The sequence below is a fragment of the Oculina patagonica genome, chromosome 8 (genome assembly GCF_052425735.1).
Source record: "Oculina patagonica isolate OP01 chromosome 8, crgOcupat, whole genome shotgun sequence".
Classification (NCBI taxonomy): Eukaryota; Metazoa; Cnidaria; class Anthozoa; order Scleractinia; family Oculinidae; genus Oculina; species Oculina patagonica.
Window position 1 is genome coordinate 4,643,783 of NC_135765.1, and position 17,591 is coordinate 4,661,373.

General features: G+C 40.7%; 2 protein-coding genes across 2 annotated transcripts in view; one reads left to right on the forward strand and one right to left on the reverse strand.

Annotated features, from left to right (window-relative positions):
* Positions 1-965: 965 nt before the first annotated feature.
* LOC144663440 (cullin-3-like) overlaps positions 966-17,591 on the forward strand; it is a 28,479-nt gene continuing 11,853 nt past the window's right edge. The window contains exon 1 of the mRNA XM_078524392.1: positions 966-1,184. Within this exon, the coding sequence (XP_078380518.1) occupies positions 1,140-1,184 (45 nt within the window). The 5' untranslated portion in view covers positions 966-1,139. The remainder of the gene's footprint in view (positions 1,185-17,591) is intronic.
* On the reverse strand, positions 5,533-14,335 carry LOC144663371 (uncharacterized). The gene is made up of 7 exons (XM_078524288.1): positions 13,895-14,335; positions 12,955-13,173; positions 12,010-12,431; positions 10,881-11,915; positions 9,403-10,402; positions 6,395-9,128; positions 5,533-6,298 (listed from the first exon to the last, which is right to left on the reverse strand). The coding sequence occupies exons 1-6, from the start codon at positions 14,076-14,078 to the stop codon at positions 8,212-8,214; spliced, it is 3,777 nt and encodes a 1,258-aa protein (XP_078380414.1). The 5' UTR covers positions 14,079-14,335; the 3' UTR covers positions 5,533-6,298; positions 6,395-8,211.

Genomic DNA, 17,591 nt, shown 5'->3' on the forward strand with positions numbered 1-17,591 from the left:
GCCGCACCGGGCACTGCATGTGGGTGGGAAGAAAAGGAAGGAAAGAGGGCTGTTCATTTGATTTTTCGGTATTGTATGGTATGCCGGGTGCTTGAGACAAGGATGTGCTATTCTGTTTATGTGTTGTTTTGTCGCGTTTATTTTATCTTCAACAGTAAAAAGTCTTTAGCAGCCACGGCAAAGTTCAAGCCAAATATCGCTATGACCACCTTCAAGGCAGTCGTAAAGACTAGTTCCGAGTCCTTATAAATGTGGCTAAAGACCTTTTCTGTCTACAGCAAGCACTCCATAATTCAAACGCATTATCTGCCCTGCATCGCACAAACTTAAGTACCGGGTTAATTGTCTTCAGCCCACTAAAGCTCTGTGAAGGTGCGATAATAGCCGATGCATAATTTGCAAATTGTGAGATTTTCACTTAAAATAGTAGATTAGTTGATTATTTCTGCTATGTGTACCTTTACATTGACACTATAATAATAATAATAATAATAATAATAATAATAATAATAATAATAATAATAATAATAATAATAATAATAATAATAATAATAATAATAATAATAGCCGCAGTAAGGTAAGCCACAGTAGGGCCGAGCGTATTAGAGCAAAGGAGACTCTTGCTCTCACCCATTGCATGGTATTTGCAAAGCTTTCTCCTTACTTAGTAGATAGCAACTCAACTAAGCGTTTGTGATAGATCTTACATTCAATTCGCATTCCGCCTGTACTGCTGAAGATTAATGGTGTAAATGTTCCCTGTTCAACCTCCATGACCCATAATAATAATAATAATATTTAACCATTCAACTCTCTAACTCATGTACAATCAATTTTGAAAGTATTGTTTCGGGGCTTAGGTGCACTTTAAAATAAAGTTCTCAACTCGTACGTACATTTCCTTCATATAATTGATATAATTGTGCTTGCGTGACAAGACGCCCACAATGCCTTGCGACTAAAGATGGCCGACGACTGGGTTGTTCGCAGCGACTTTGAAGTTGCAAAATGACACGCTACAAATTCAAAATTCCATAGCGGAAATTAGGTTTTGGAAGACAAAACCTGTTGACGCTGTCTGTTAAGTCCATCACAGAACAAGGGGTTTCGCACGATCCAAAGAGGTTCCGACATAAAAGATGAAGAAAACAAAGGACACAAAGATGAGGATTCGGGCTTTTCCGGTAAGCTTTAATATATTAAGCATGACAGTCAGTCAGTCTTAAGCCAATGATACACGGTTCAACATTTGTTGAGCAACAAATGTTTTAACTTTTTGAATGGCATACTTTAACACTCAACAAGGACACAAAAATTGTTGCGGACACAAATGTTTCCCTGTTTGCCGATGCGTGCACAACATTTGTTGTGGACACAAAATTTGTGTCCGAGAAATGGGTCAAAGGTATGGAATAGTTTCTTACTGCGTTGAACATTACCGACAAGAAGCAAACGCGGGCTGTGCTCTTCCATTTGGCGGGTCCCGAAGTTCAGACGGTGTTCGAAACTCTCAGCGGCACTGGAGAGGACTACGATACGGCACTGGCCAAACTGAACGAATATTTGATCAGAAGAAAAGCATTCCATTCCTCAATTCAGCCATTTGAGAGACATGCATTTCGTCAGGCAGCACAAGGGCCGACCGAAGGTATGGATGCTTATGTTGAATTACTCGTTTACAAGGCCTTACGAAACCCTGTGAGTTCGACAATGTGGATGAGATGATTCGTGATCAAGTCATCGATAAATGCGCCTCGAACAAACTCCGTCGTCGACTGTTACGCGAAACCGACCTGAAACTGGACGGACTCTTAGAGTTACAAGATCTCAAATACAATAGAAGCAAATACTTAACAGACAGGGCAGCAACTCAACCAGATCTCTACTGAGTCTCGGGGCCCAGCTCATCGAACGAGAAACAACATAGAAAGAATTCGAAGCATCCAAGTGGCAAGGGCAAAGACACAAAACAAGTTGTGTGTTTCTGTTGCGGTCGTGCGGCGGGCAATCGCGCAGAAGATCCTTCGTGTCCTGCGAATGGCAAGACGTGCAGTGCCTGTGGCAAGCAAGGGAATTTTGCTGGTGTCTGCGAAAGTGCTCCAAAAGCTACACAAGACACGATTACGAGGGAGTGCTACGCCACAAAGGAATGGACTTCCGTGTGTGACAACCGAACCTGAGATCTCTGATGACGAATATCTGTTTGCGACCGGAGGAAATAAAGAGACTACAACTGTCCCAGTAACTATTGGCAGTACGTCGATTCCGGTTATTATTGACTCGAGTGCGAGTGTAAATGTGTTAGACAGTGCTACGTTCAACAAAGGAACGTTTAGTGTAAACAGTCAGTACAAAATGCAGACTGCAGATTGCTGACTGCAGACTGGGTACAAAATGCAGGCTGACATTTGACAATCCGATGCGATAAACAAACAGTCAGTCACGAAATCTTGTCCTCGAAAAATTCCCCCGATTTGACTTGTAATATCTACCTGGTTTATTAATTAATAAGTACGTATAGTACACATTGCAAATGAAGGAAACTTCTCCAAAATATATTTTTGCTAACCAACCATAACAATTAACACTGCTCCATTTGCCGGTGTCTGCCTGTTCTCTACCAGCCTGGCATGTCTGGTTAAAATATGCTGATTCAATATAATAACCTTAACAATCAACACTGCTCTTATTGTGAAAGTACCAGCCTGACATGTCTGGTTCAAATGTCTAGGTCATGTGTCCGCTGGTTTCTCGGTATCATGTTGCAACGAGTACTGTTGTTTTATGTTATGCGATCTCGTGCTTGAAGTAAGAAGACTAAAGGTTTAAATCATGTTTAATAACGAATTGATCTTCGAGACTGCGTTTAAAAAGTATATTTCGAGTAATGGAACAAGATCTTACCCAGTAATGCGAGTTTTCGTGGAATATGACATCGAAAAGGAATTGCGTGACAACTGGCGAAGTTATAAAATGAAATGTTATCACGTATCAGACGAAAAAAACAGTTTCAAATGTCAGTCTGCATTTTGTACTCAGTCTGCAGCCTGCATTTTGTACCCAGTCTGCAGCCTGCAGTTTGTACCTAGTCTGCATTTTGTACCCAGTCTGCAATCTGCAATCTGCAGTCTGCATTTTATACTGAATTCACACACGAGCCGACTTTGAGGTTGTGGAGAATTTCAACGCGGGATCTTTTTTGGGCAAGAAAACAGCGACAGAGCTTGGTTTGCTACGAGTTGGACCTGAACTCCCAAGTACTATTAACCAGATAACAGTTGGCGCTACCCAAGCTATTTTAGACAAACACGATGCAGTATTTCGTGGTGTCGGCAAACGGAAAGATTAGCAGCTAAAGATACATGTTGACCCAGAGATCACCAAATTGCATAACCACAGCGACGTGTGCCGTTTATGTTCGCAAAGATGTGGACAAAAAGCTAAAGGAGTTACAAGATCTCAATATTATTGAAGACGTCGAAGGCCCAACGCCATGGGTTTCACCTTTAGTGGCCGTTCCAAAGTCCAATGGCGATGTAAGAGTTTGTGTCGATAGGCGTCGCGCAAACGAAGCGGTCATTCGAGAACGGCATCCGATACCAACCCTGGAGGAAACGTTGGCTGCTGTCTTCTCGAAACTTGATTTGCGGTGGGGATAGATCCAAATTGAACTGCACCCAAAATCGAAAGTACTTACTACGTTTTCAACGCACAATGGGCGCGGGCGCGCGTCTGCACCGGAAATGTACCAGTGTGTGATCCAGCTAACTCTTTAAGGAATCCCCGGAGCACGGAACATTTCCGATGATATCATTTTGCATGGCTCTGATGAGAAGAGTCACGACAAGAATTTGGAACTGACACACTCGCGCCTCGAGAGTAAAGGACTAATTTCACTGAACCGAAAAAAGTGTATTTTCAGCGTACCAGAATTGGTCTACTTTGGATGCAAGATTTCTGTTAATGGTGTAGCGCCCGCATTGCGTTACTTTTGCGTTACATTATTTCCGGTTACGTCACAAGTCATGTGCAGTGAAGCGTAGTGTTACGTCGTGCCTTTAGTTGTCGGCGGTGCTCTATTTCTTACGATAGCACCAGAAGTTTCTCCAGTTATCTTGAGATATTTCCTATTTTCTGTGACCGTTTTCGCCCCAAGATAGGGATAGAGGTACGAACTTTTTGCTATTGAATTGTAATTGTTTTGTAGTTTTGTCAATCGTTTTTATTCGTCGTTATACAGTGATTTCACTAGTGATTAGTTTCTTTGTTATGTAATAATTTATCGAATAGCTTAAGTGACCTTTATTATATTGTACTTCGGATCAATTTAGCTTTAGTTTAAGTACAGTTTGGTTATTGTATCCTCTTTTCAGTTTTTACGTGTTGGACCATAATTAAAAGATCACCGCATTAATTCTACGTCGTGGTGTTTGTGCTTTCGATATGGATTTCAACTCAGTCATTAACCTATTGCCGCTACAAATGGCTTAGCACCTGATGAAAAGAAAGTGGAGGCTGTGAAGAATGCAATACCACCACAAAATGCAGCAGAAGTGCGAAGTTTTCTTGGGTTGGTCATCTACTGTGCGAGCTTCATCCGGAATTTTGTAACCCTTGCAGAGCCGTAACGAAAGCTTACCAGAAGCGGCACAGGGTGAGTCTGGGGCGAGACCCAGCAGGATGCCTTCAATTTGATCGGCCTCCAGTAACAGTGTTGTTGCAAGCTATGATCAAACAGCAGACGCATAGCTGAAAGTGGATGCTGGCCCGGTGGGGCTTGGTGCAATTTTACTCCAACGGAGCAAAGGCATTGTTCGTCCTGTAGCCTATGCTAGTCGCACATTGACGAATGTTGAGCGAAGATATTCGCAGACTGAGAGTCTCTAGCAGTTGTGTGGGCCTGTGAGCGGTTTCACATCTACTTGTACGGCAAACCGTTCACCCTGTACACTATCACAAACCCCTGGAGATAATTTACAGTCCCAAGTCCAAGTCCAAGCCTCCACCTTGGATTGAACGATGGGCACTTCGCTTGCAGCCGTGCCGGTTCAATATCGTTCACATGGCGGGAAAGACAAACCCAACTGATGTACTCTCATGTTTAATTTGCCATTAGACAACCAGCCGTTTCGCAAAAGGAACATTGCCGAGGAGTACATTAACTACGTCACAATGAATGCGGTTCCAAAAGCACTCACCCTTGAGAAAATTACCAGTGCAACTAAGGCAATTCTGCGTTCCACTACGTCTGCGGCCATCATTGGACATCTTCGAAAAATCTTTGCTGTGCATGGATTGCCAGAAAAATTTGTGATTGGCAATGGAGCAAATCTGGTATCCGAGGAATTTAAAAATTTCCTGATGACACATGGCATCAAACACCGCAAAGTCACTCCTTACTGGCCACGAGCCAATGCAGCAGTTGGGAGGTTCAACAGGACAATCGAGAAAGTGATCCGCACCGCCCATGGCGAAGGCAAGGACTGGCGTACAGACATGTATACCTTCCTGCTTAAGAGCGGTCATCAGCATTTTTCACCTTAAGTATTTTGGACCCCCAGAATGAATTTCCTCAAACTTTCTCAGAAGAAAGGTCCTGATGAGTGATTCACATAAATATAATTTTGAGCTCCATCCGATTTATGTTTTAGCAACAGTGGATGAATTTCGGTTTGGGGGGTCTCAGGAGGGGTTTCACTGGCAATTTTTCGACACTTTTTAAACAACTCGTCGCGAAAAGAAAGCCCAATGAGACCAAATATTTAGTTATAATTCGGTAGAAGGGAATGTTTGCTATTTATTACAGAGTTGGTTTTGGATTTTGACAAAATTTGAATTTTTTTAACTTTTTTTTCTTTCCCCCATTTGAAGCCAAGTTCGAAGGTTCGAAAAAATGGCCAAGTTTGAACGAAAATACCGCCAATGATACATGATTTGACTTCACAAACTTACACTCCAGCGAAAGAGCAATGTCTCCGCTTCAAATATATGCAATAAAATTTTGGGGCAGTTAAAAGTACGAATTGTGAGAAGTAAAAATTCAAACAGTACTTTTGTAAACAAACGCCGCCTTCGCAAAATTACTCAACCAATGGAAAAAATGATACGCAGAGAGAAAAATTAATACAGTCCACTTACCTGCCAGATTATCAATGAGTGTAGGTAGCTGAACACTGCAAGTTCCATTCTCGGCCTTACAGAAGCACATTTTCGAGGAATTAGTACGGAATTTTCACTTTCAGCTCCGAGTCAGAACATGAAGCCTTTGGAAACATCAGTGCGAAAATTGAATTGTCGGCTGTCGAACACAAGTAAGTCGCCGTTTGTTAGAAATTAAACACCTCTTTGATAACTAAAAGGTCAAGAATGCAATCAATTTTTACCAAACACTTACCTTCAAAGTACAGTTAACGACAACAATCAGTAGAATTCGTTGAAGAGATCGAAAGAATTTGTTTTATACAATCCGCCATTGACTAGATTGCGTTACTCAAACACGCAAGGCATGCCGGTTTATGTCAGCGGAAAACGCCTCCCGAGTCGGGACTCGGGGTAGCAGGGTCGGAGGATTGCATGACGGCCTAGAGGAAAGGTCGGTTTCGTTACTTAGACAAAACAGAGGCTTAGGAGATGGATACTTAGCATTAAGGAGTCCATTTTTTATTGGAAAAAGGTTAAAAATTCCGTTTATTAACAGCGTATACCCCACATTCTCCATGCACCTCAGTGGGCTACTAGTATTTGGTAGGGTCACTGGCGCAGACCATAAAAACCGTGGGCCCTTAGGTTGGAAAGAGAATGATCTTATATTTGAAAAGCCAACAGCGTCTGTACATGGGGTTAGGATCACAGCTAAATCATCCTCCTAAGAGAATAGATATAAATATACTTATTTAGCCTACGAAGGCTGAGTTACCAACATTGATGAGCATAGTGTTTACAGGACATATGCATCCTCTAATTATACACAAAGTTAATCATTAACCCTGCTTATCTTATGTCAAAGACATTTATAACAATCGAAGATCAGACTTTTTCGTTTCTAACTACAATACTATCACGTCACATACGGAAGACATTCAATATGAAATCTTGTGCTAAGGCTCCGAAAAAAAACTCATTTTTTTCAAAAACAAAATACGTTAATATGTAAAAAGTTTACTAGTTAAGATAGTTTCAAGGCTGTTCCCTGTGCTCATCGTAAACATGTTTATTATCATACCCTGTTAACATCAACGTTTTAGCGATTATTATTCTATTTTTCCATAAAGTAATTCGATTAGATATTTTTAAATTATTAGATTAGTAATTAGTATGAGATTTTTATATTATGATTGACATTTTACACGGAAGTTAATATTTGTAGTTGTCAGATTATATATCTTTTAATTATCTGCCCCTAAATTAGCTAGGGAATCTTCCCTAGCTATGTGGTTTTGAGACCTTTTGGCACACTTATAAAGTTTTCAATTCATTTATTATTCAATCGCTCATCTCATTCATTCATTCATTCATTCATTCATCCCTCCTCTCCCTCATTCATTCATTCATTCATTCATTCATTCATTCATTCATTCATTCATTTATTCATTAATTCATTAATTCATTAATTAATTAATTAATTAATTCATTCATTCATTCATTCATTCATTCAGTGTGTCAGAGACTGGTAATTATAATAATAACGTCATAAACGGAGTAATGGACCATACTTGGTTTCTCGGACTTAACGTCATAGCATTATTCTGTAATAAGACCAATATAGTTTACCTATAGATGCCCCAAATCGCTCGTTTCGTGTCGATAGAAATCGCGCGCGAGTGACCGCGCGGAATTCATTTTCGCGTGTTTAAATTGCGATTTCCTTCCCGTTTTGAGAGAAATTATTCTTAGGGCTCTTGAAGGCCTTCTCAGTAAGTCCGTGCACAATAATACGATTGACATAAATTCGATAGCGTCGCTGGTGGAAAAATCCACCGGCTACGCCACATTTCAGAATTGGCTCGTTCCTCCATGATCCTCTGCCATTTTGTTTTTCAGGCCAGCATGCCCTCCATTTTTGAATCTAACCGTTTCGTGCAAATCAAACAAGCGACTTGGAACAAATGTAGCCTGCATTACGTAACTGGACTTATTATCCGCTAATTGGACTAACAATAATGAATGACAGGCCCGTGGTCAATCTTAATATCGAATAAGCATTCAAACATGTTATACCTTCGGTGACACGCAGCTGCAAGCCTCCACAAGACTGTTAAGCAGCTGAATGAAAGGAGCTTTGCGCGTTGGTGGAATGCCTGAAATATCCAAGTCAAAATACTCGCACATTAAGCGAAGCATACTGACGGTGAGCTTCTTTAAACCATTTGATTTATACATCTTACAGAGATTGAAGGTGTCGTAAACAATAGGATGTACCAACTGACAATTTTCAAGAATAGATTCTCGAGTTAGGGAGTAGGAGGCCTGCTCTTCAGCCGCTGCTATATCTGCTTCGGAGGCCGCGTTGTTTTTTAGTTTAGCAGCCCTTCTGGAAAAATAGGATTGTACCTGCTGTGGAGTTAAGAACTCGTCTAGATTAAAACGCCTTTTTCCATTTTCATCCCTTGCATACCTCATCTCCTTTGCAACAGTTGCTGCTTCGAGTTTATGTCCTGTATCCTGACCAATGGAAAACTTTTCGTTCAGATAGCTTATCTGCTGCTCATTGAAACGTGTCGCTTTTTTGTTAACTTTGAGGGCCCAGCCCTGTGGCTGTATTTCGTGATCTTCTATAGAGACTGGAAGTGTGGAACTTGCCAGGACTGGCTGAACATCACAACCCTGCACGAGCTTATCTCTGTACATTTTTTTTGCTTTGTCAAAAAGGTTTTCCCTTTCTGGAACAATTTTACACGAACCATACTGTAAATGGTTCTCAAGGGAGGAATAGCGTTGAAAACACTTTATACAGCCGTCAACTGGGCAAGTGAAGATTGACTGTTCGTCTTTGCTAGTATCATCATTCTCGATTTCTAAAGACACCCTGCTTTCATTGCGCTCCGGAGCTGAACGGCTGCTTGAAATGATTTCCACGAAATCCCCATCAGAGAAGGAATCGCTGAATTTAATTTGTAAGCTGTTTGGAGCTAGAATAAAAAAAAATATATATAAATTTTTCAACTGGATCAAGGGTTGTCTTATCTTATTTATGAATTATTATCAGAATAGGGAAATCAGAAAGCAAATTACGAAGGCTTTTTTCATAGGGCAAAGCGCAAGCCAAGACTCTGGACAGGGTTGGGTGGCGAAGTATTATCGCGGCCTTGTGTCTCCAACAGGAAGATGAGGTCGAGTCAATGAGTGAGTTTATTTTTTCTAATCTACCTTTTTTTACGCGGAATAAACAAGATTAAACCCTACCTTGCAACTGAGACCAAGGAACGGTCTTTCCTTCACCCATACTGTATGCTTTCCATACAGTTACACTGTCAGCATCGTATAGAAAGTTATTGAGATTGCTCACCCCTTCCCATTTTACTGTCAGTGTTGGTATTGCAACTGCACAATTAAAGACCGCGACCCTTACACCACGTACACCATTGTTCGATAAGATGGCATCTCTCAGATCATTAGCCGTGACGACATCATGGCCTTCGTCAACAAAACGGCGAACATGGGCCTTAACTGTCGCAGCTTTGCGGTCACAGGGGCCTTTTCCACCTTGTGGATCACTAAAATCAACCCTTCTCACATTTATTCCTGTTGCTTCCAGCATCAGGCGACAAGCTGCTATCATTGCTGCACTTTTGTAACAGCCTGCATTATCTTGACGGAAATATGCAGTTGTTATTTCGGGGTGTTCCTTTTTGAGGTTACGAAGAGTGTGCTCCATGATGGCCACAACGACGTCGCTATCCTGTGAACAATTTTGTGCAACATGAACAAACGCTTGATGGTAAAGCTTCCCGTCCGTTTTTCTTCTGACTACGACACTGATGTGCCATGATAGGCCTCTCTTCCCAAACCAATCTGTTTGGGTTTCTCGATACTTATGCGGGAGAAACTTCATAGCCCAGTCTTGGGTTATAAGAATTTCATTGGCATTTAATTCTTGCAGCACATCGATGCGACATCTGTCTTGTTGAAGGACGCGGAGTTGGTGGGCTTTCCAGGCGTGAATGGCTTGTATTGCCTGCTGACAAGAGAACATTATATCGTCACGCTCCTCGTCTGCCAGGTTGCCAGCCGTATCATTCGTTGCAGCCTTAATGCTGGACAGAACAGATTTCAACCCTTCGCACGATGAGCAGGATTGGTCATGCAGATGATCACATGTGCCAGAGAAATTTTTCTCCTTGGGGTCACTAAGTGCGTAAGTACTACAGTGATCAGCCACGTTAGATGCTTGTGTGACGTGAACCTACCACCAATAAAAGAATAAACAAAATTTCATATGTTATGCGGGTTAATCTACTTATTTTATTATCAATCAATTAATCAATCAATCAATCAATCAATCAAATAATGAATTAATCGATCAGGAAATCGTTTTCATTTGTACCCAATCAATCATTCATTTAGTTATCAACTAGCATCGGTCCATTAATCAGTCATTCAATTTATGTTTCTGGCTTTGCAAACTTACGAGCCTGGCAAAAAAAAAAACATGAAAGAGAGAATTTGATTCGCCGGCGAAATTTCTTTTGTTATTTAATGGCTGTATGAGACTTTCAAACATACAACTCGCGCTGTGATGTTAAAAATATAGGAAAGGATTTCCCATAATGCCCTCGAGGTTTAGGAGTGATGCTAATGTCCGGCAGCCTGGTAACGCAGGGATAGGAAAATTTTAGCTTGTGCTCCGTAATAAAAAATATCTATTAAACGTAAACCGTTACCTTGTAGTCGACCTTTATGTACTGTTTTCCAGCTTTTAGTGCCTCTTGGCAGTAATCAACCCACTCTCTGTCACGCACTTGATTTTCCGCTAGCTTGGCAGTTATGGCGGCTAGATTATCAAAAGCTTTAGCGCCATCAGCAGCAATATAATCGAGTCCCTGTAATGACTTGCGGACGGTTGCAGTGCATACGCTAAGAATGCGCGAGATGGTGGAAGGGCTTAGTGGCTTCATGTCACTCTCTACACAAAACTGAGTGTACTGCTCAATTATTCTTTGTGGGATCATTAGCCGGATCACATTTGGGGTTTCCAAAACCTGACCGTTTGTCAAGTGCAAGTATCGCTGCCCAAAAGGGAGGTCCTGAACTACATGAGAGCTTGTGATGAATGTCAAGAAGTGATCAAGTTGGTTCTCGCTCACCATCATCCTAGGACTTTTCTTAAGCGGTACAGCAGCCCCACGTCCATGCTTGCAGATATGCAGCCGAGCTTCTTTGAATCTGTATTCTGTTAGACCAGGTATGAACTTCTGAATTTCACGAAAAGGCAGTAAGTCGGCTATTATTGAAAGGACCTGTCTGCGCGTGTCCCAGCTCGTGGCATGTTGGTACGTTTCGGCTAGAGCCTTTAGATACTTTTCATCAGCCGGGTTTTCGCTCATTCCTAGGGCTGCCTCAACACTATGAGAGGATTGCACAGCTTTCCACAAATGCGTGGCATCTCCTGGAGTAATAACCTCTAAAGCTGCTACAATTGCCGTAGTTGCCCTACCAACATATACATTTTTTCTTTGCATACTCAAAGTTTCCCAACACTTTCTGGGCTGTCCAGGTACGCTTTCTTCTTTCCCACAAATATGTAAAAACTCATTCAGTTTTTCTCGACGGAGAACTTGAAGACCACTGATGCAGCCATCAGATGACTCACTACTGCTGCTGTTTGCATCTGAAAAAACAACAGTTGTGTCGTCTTCAACAGCCAACTTTTTGAACGCTGATGTTAAGTCACTGCTACCGCTTCTTCCAAATGCATCCTGTTGGAAAATAAAAACAAAACATAAGTACTTTATGATAATATGACGTAATAATCGATGCATATGTCCTTTCGATTAAAATCAATGCACAAACCTCACTGTTGCTAGAGCTAGATGTTGGCGAAGGGCTGTGATTGTCAAGTGGTGGCAGCAACATATCTTTCCTCCATTGGCCTGTGACATTCATGTCTTTGTCAATTGCTTGTGACAAAGTATGACTGGCTAGAGGTGGGAGCACCAAAACATTCTTTGGCTGAGCTTCCGCGCTAGTTGTAGATGACCAGCCATGACTGTCAATTGGTGGCAGCAACATATCTTCCTTCTGCTGACCTGTTACTTCCATGTCTGGGCTAGTTGTTGATGGCAAAGTATGACTGTCTATGAATGGAAGCACCAAATCGTCCTTTTGCTGATCATGGGCCTTGATGTCAGTGGCACATTTTAAGGAAACTGGGGCCAATAATGGCTTGGATTCCAGCTCCATCTTCAACTTTGTCCGACACTGTTTACATATTGCTGAAATTTGACCAATGAACAGTTAGAGTTAATAAAATTAGATGAAAAGCCTCGCTTCACAGAAATGAGCTCATTGAAAGAAAAAAGGAAACAAACCCAACAAAAAACCCTAAGAAAACCTTATAACGTTCTAAGTCTTATTTTCTCAGGTACAGATAATGCTTCACGAATGCGCATTAGCGTTTTCAAGCTCCCAGCTCCCAGGGCTATGCGTTTCTCTGAGAAACGGAGGCTCTGGGTATGTGAATGGCAATTTTGGTGCCATAGTATTCTGCTCGTACACAGTAGCGTGCACTTCAGAGAAAAATGGCATCTGATTTTCCAGGGATCGTCCAGGGATCGAACTTTTTTCTTGTATTTTATTTATTTTCGAAATTTTAAATTTTGTAATCGAATGGCAAACAATTATCTAACTTGGTTGTCACAAAATTATTGATTTGCTCACGATGCACGATAAATTACAATATTATACTCAATCTCGTCTAAATCTTGTAAATTCAAAATAGAAGCAAAACACACTTACGCGAGCCAACATGTAGCAAATGATTAGTAAGCTGGAAGAGTCCTCTAGACTGAACATATGTCAATCCACGATCTCCTTTCAATTGCTTGGACTTGTGCGGAGCCCAATCCAGAGGGGTTGAACACTTTTTTTTGTTGCAACGCCATCGAATTCCGTATGACTCTCTGTGCCGAGGACAAATGGTCATCTGAAGATTGTCTTCGCTGGATTCAAAAATTCCTAAAAGACCACACAGGATATTTTTAGTATCATAGAACGCTTTTTCTGGTGAGATGCGTAGAAATGGTACTTGTCCATTTTCTTTCGCTTATGTCTTAGAAGAAAAAGTTAAATATTTAAAAATCCACTCACGTATCAAAATTCTCTATGATGCATTTGCCCCACTTTTATTTCACAAAATTAAATGAAAACGTCAATATGGAAACCTCCCATGTCATAATAAGTTTCTTTTTTGTTGAAGGAATGCTACGTTTTGAATTGTTTACCAAAAAAAAATGAAGTAAAATAATGGCATATTTCTGATACACACACGATAAACAATTTTTATTTTTTCCTGCAAAATGTAAGTTGCGTTGCGGTTGCCTAGCACGTGATCAATTTAGCCCTGGATCGAATTTCATGTCTTTCAAGCAAGTACGAATTTTATTTTTAGAACGCTGTTCAAAATTTTAAAATATTCAATTACAGAATTCATGTTTGTACTTGTACAATAAATTAATACAATCGGAGACGTTGCAAGCCAATGCTGCGAATTTCGAAGAGTTTACCAGAATAAAAATAAAATATCATTGCGTACAGTGTACTTTCCGGAAGGATTATAAATATACAGTCGCGCATAGTTTCACAAACATAGTTGCAATTGTTAACTCGGGTAATAAGCAAACTGAAAACTTTTTTCTTTCGATTTCCACGATTGTTAGCTTTATTTTTTTGTGTTTACCTGCTCTTGCTAACAGCAACTGTGCCTCGGTCTTTAAGGTTGAATCTCTAACATCCAGTGACTTCAGATGTACCTTAACGTCCCTTTCACATCTTCCAACCAGAACACACTCCACATTTTCAGGATTTACAGGACTTGGCCCACAAGGGCCACCAACATACGACGAGTATCCACAGGTTGCCATAACCTTGACTCCTTGATAACCGTTTTACGATAGGCGTAGTTTTTTCAGCTATCCACTCAGAAGTGTCGCGAAGAAATGCGGAACTAATTATTTTCAATTACGCACCTACCTTATAGACCTGCAAGTATTGATTTACATTGTTTCTTATTGGCTTACATTGGCTTTGTTTGAATGGGTTTAAAGGGGGCAAGTAAGGGGAAGGTGTTCTCTTTCACCATTGCTGTAAAAGTCGTTTCTGCCCCCCCCCCCCCCCCCGTAAATCGTCACGGGATTATAAACCGCAAAATTATAAATCTATAAATCTCTGAACCTTCAAAAGACTCACATAGTGCCAGCATTAATATAATAAAGGATAATCCCAACTACTGTTGAGTATTCAAATGAACCAAAGCCTTCCTTGATTGTTACTCCTAGTGTGGACTCTCTGAGGGGCCTGAGGGGGTAAACTGGGTACTGGAATTTGGGCAGATATTTTGACTGGGAAAAATTAATGTGACTTTGGTCACTGGGAGCTGGCTAAGCTGGGACAGGAAATCAAAAGCAAAAAACTGAACTGGCACTGGGAATTGAAAACATTTAGGAAGGGTCGAGGAAGGAATTTAAGTAGCATTTGGACTGGGAAATGTGATTTAAATCCCCCTCCTCCTACAGGACCCTTATTACACCGGCCAAAGGGTTTGCGTCGTTATGTAACGCAATGACTCGATCATAACGGGTGAAAATAACCGTGATTGGTCTACAGTATTTACAAGGTACTTTGGTAACAGCATAAGGGCAAAGCAAAGGCAATAACAAAATAAGATTTAATTTTACGAGACATTAGCCTTAGATACAGAAACTGTCAAAAAACGAAAAAAATAAGAACAGACGTCAATAACGCTTTGGTGAAGGGTGCATGCTGTAAATTATACCGTCAAAGAGTCTCAAAAAAGTCTAGTAGTAGTTGTCATTGAGACTAAGTCCTGAATTACAATTTGTAATCCGATTAATGCTCTATAAAAATATTTATATACATATCTGGATCGGATAATAAAATTAAACAGGCTAAACCTGCCCCCTCCCTCCCCCCTCCGCACAAAAAAATGGCCTTCATAAACCGGCATGCCTTGCGTGTTTGAGTAACGCAATCTCGCTAACGGCGGATTGTAAATAAAACTCTTTCGATCTCTTCAACGAATTCTACAGATTGTTGTCGTTAACTGTACTTTGAAGGTAAGTGTTTGGTAAAAATTGATTGCATTCTTGACCTTTTAGTTATCAAAGAGGTGTTTAATTTCTAACAAACGGCGACTTACTTGTGTTCGACAGCCGACAATTCAATTTTCGCACTGATGTTTCCAAAGGCTTCATGTTCTGACTCGGAGCTGAAAGTGAAAATTCCGTACTAATTCCTCGAAAATGTGCTTCTGTAAGGCCGAGAATGGAACTTGCAGTGTTCAGCTACCTACACTCATTGATAATCTGGCAGGTAAGTGGACTGTATTAATTTTTCTCTCTGCGTATCATTTTTTCCATTGGTTGAGTAATTTTGCGAAGGCGGCGTTTGTTTACAAAAGTACTGTTTGAATTTTTACTTCTCACAATTCGTACTTTTAACTGCCCCAAAATTTTATTGCATATATTTGAAGCGGAGACATTGCTCTTTCGCTGGAGTGTAAGTTTGTGAAGTCAAATCATGTATCATTGGCGGTATTTTCGTTCAAACTTGGCCATTTTTTCGAACCTTCGAACTTGGCTTCAAATGGGGGAAAGAAAAAAAAGTTAAAAAAATTCAAATTTTGTCAAAATCCAAAACCAACTCTGTAATAAATAGCAAACATTCCCTTCTACCGAATTATGACTAAATATTTGGTCTCATTAGGCTTTCTTTTCGCGACGAGTTGTTTAAAAAGTGTCGAAAAATTGCCAGTGAAACCCCTCCTGAGACCCCCCAAACCGAAATTCATCCACTGTTGCTAAAACATAAATCGGATGGAGCTCAAAATTATATTTATGTGAATCACTCATCAGGACCTTTCTTCTGAGAAAGTTTGAGGAAATTCATTCTGGGGGTCCAAAATACTTAAGGTGAAAAATGCTGATGACCGCTCTTAACTACCGTGCAAGACCTCGTGCAACCACAGGAGTGTCCCCGGCACTTCTACATCTTAGACATGAATTCAGAACGAAAGTACATCAAGTCGAGACACAGATGACTAAGGATCTGTCAGCTGCACTACAGTCTGCAAAAATCAAAGAAAGACAAGCCAAGCAGAACACTAAGGCTTATGCAGACAAGAAAAACAGAGCAAGTTCCTCCGATAGCAAACCTGGGGACAAAGTGTTGATTCAACAGGCAAGAACAAGCTATCAACACCGAAACCGTTCAATGTGCTTGAACGCAAGGGTCCAAGTCTCATTCTGCAGCGAGGAGAAGGAACTGACTTGGATTATAAACTGTGAACAGTTGGAACTGAATATAAATGTAAAAATCGGAATCACAGCACGAAATCGCTAGTTTACTCAACTTTCCGACAAACGTAGAAATGCGTAAAGTTGGAGTTGGAGCTTTACGGCGGTGTTATAAAGGCACGTAAAGCTGCGTTGGAGTACACAAGCGTACAGTCCACAAAAAAATAACCAACACTCCAAGCTCCAATTACATCTTTGAAGCACGTACACTTAAACTAAAGAGCTCCAGAGAAAATGCTTGAAGACCCGAGGTGAGAGGGAAGGAAGTTAAAACTTAAAAAGCGCATGTAACTTGCCGTGCAGGCGGAGGGAACGAGAACGAAACTGTTACTGAAATAATCGTATCGCATTTAAGTGTGTAATAGCGTAGGACTTATACTGCATTTTGCCTATTAGCCAGGATATAGCTTTGTTTTGTTGGTTTCACCTTTTTGCCAGAAAATAGCATTGATGATTCAGGATGATTTTTAAATTCACTCAAGGATTTTGGTTGACGTAATCGAATGATCTAGAAGCACGTGATTGGTCTGGGGAATGTTGTAATAAAGGCACTGCTTACTTTACCGTATACATAAAACACTAAAGAGACACAAAAAGTGTTTCTGATTTATCTTTTTTTTTCAAATCATTTTGTAACCACAGCATCGAAGCAAAACATTTGTTTTGTGTTCTCCCCTTGTTTTATCACCCAAGATGCGATTTTTGTTGTGAAGCTCAATGCAATTTTTTTCCTGCGATATCGCGGCAATAAAATAATGAGCGTCGATTTTACGATGGCGATATGCTTTGATTATCGCCACCAGTTGCTGTGTGTTAAAGAATTTTGGATTGAAATGAAAAAAAAAAAAAAAAGAGACTAAACCCTTGTCTGGCCTGCTGCTGGTATGGTGAAGGATAATGCCCTGGCACAGCTTCTTTTCTCAGCCAACTGCTTATTTTTTGGACACTCTTTAGCCTAAGGCATCATACCAACTGCCTGAAGGGGTTTATTGGAACTCAAGGTTTGTTATATATTTAGGTTAGGTTCCTTTTACCCAAAGTCCTGCATACCTACCTAATTCT

Excerpts from the sequence above, each read along its gene's own strand:
- LOC144663371 (XM_078524288.1), bottom strand. The coding sequence starts at position 14,078 with ATGGCAACCTGTGGATACTCGTCGTATGTTGGTGGCCCTTGTGGGCCA. Across the intron at positions 13,174-13,894 it reads GTTGCTGTTAGCAAGAGCAG|GAATTTTTGAATCCAGCGAA; the intron begins GTAAACACAAAA and ends GTGGTCTTTTAG. Across the intron at positions 9,129-9,402 it reads TCCTTGGTCTCAGTTGCAAG|CTCCAAACAGCTTACAAATT; the intron begins GTAGGGTTTAAT and ends TTTTTATTCTAG.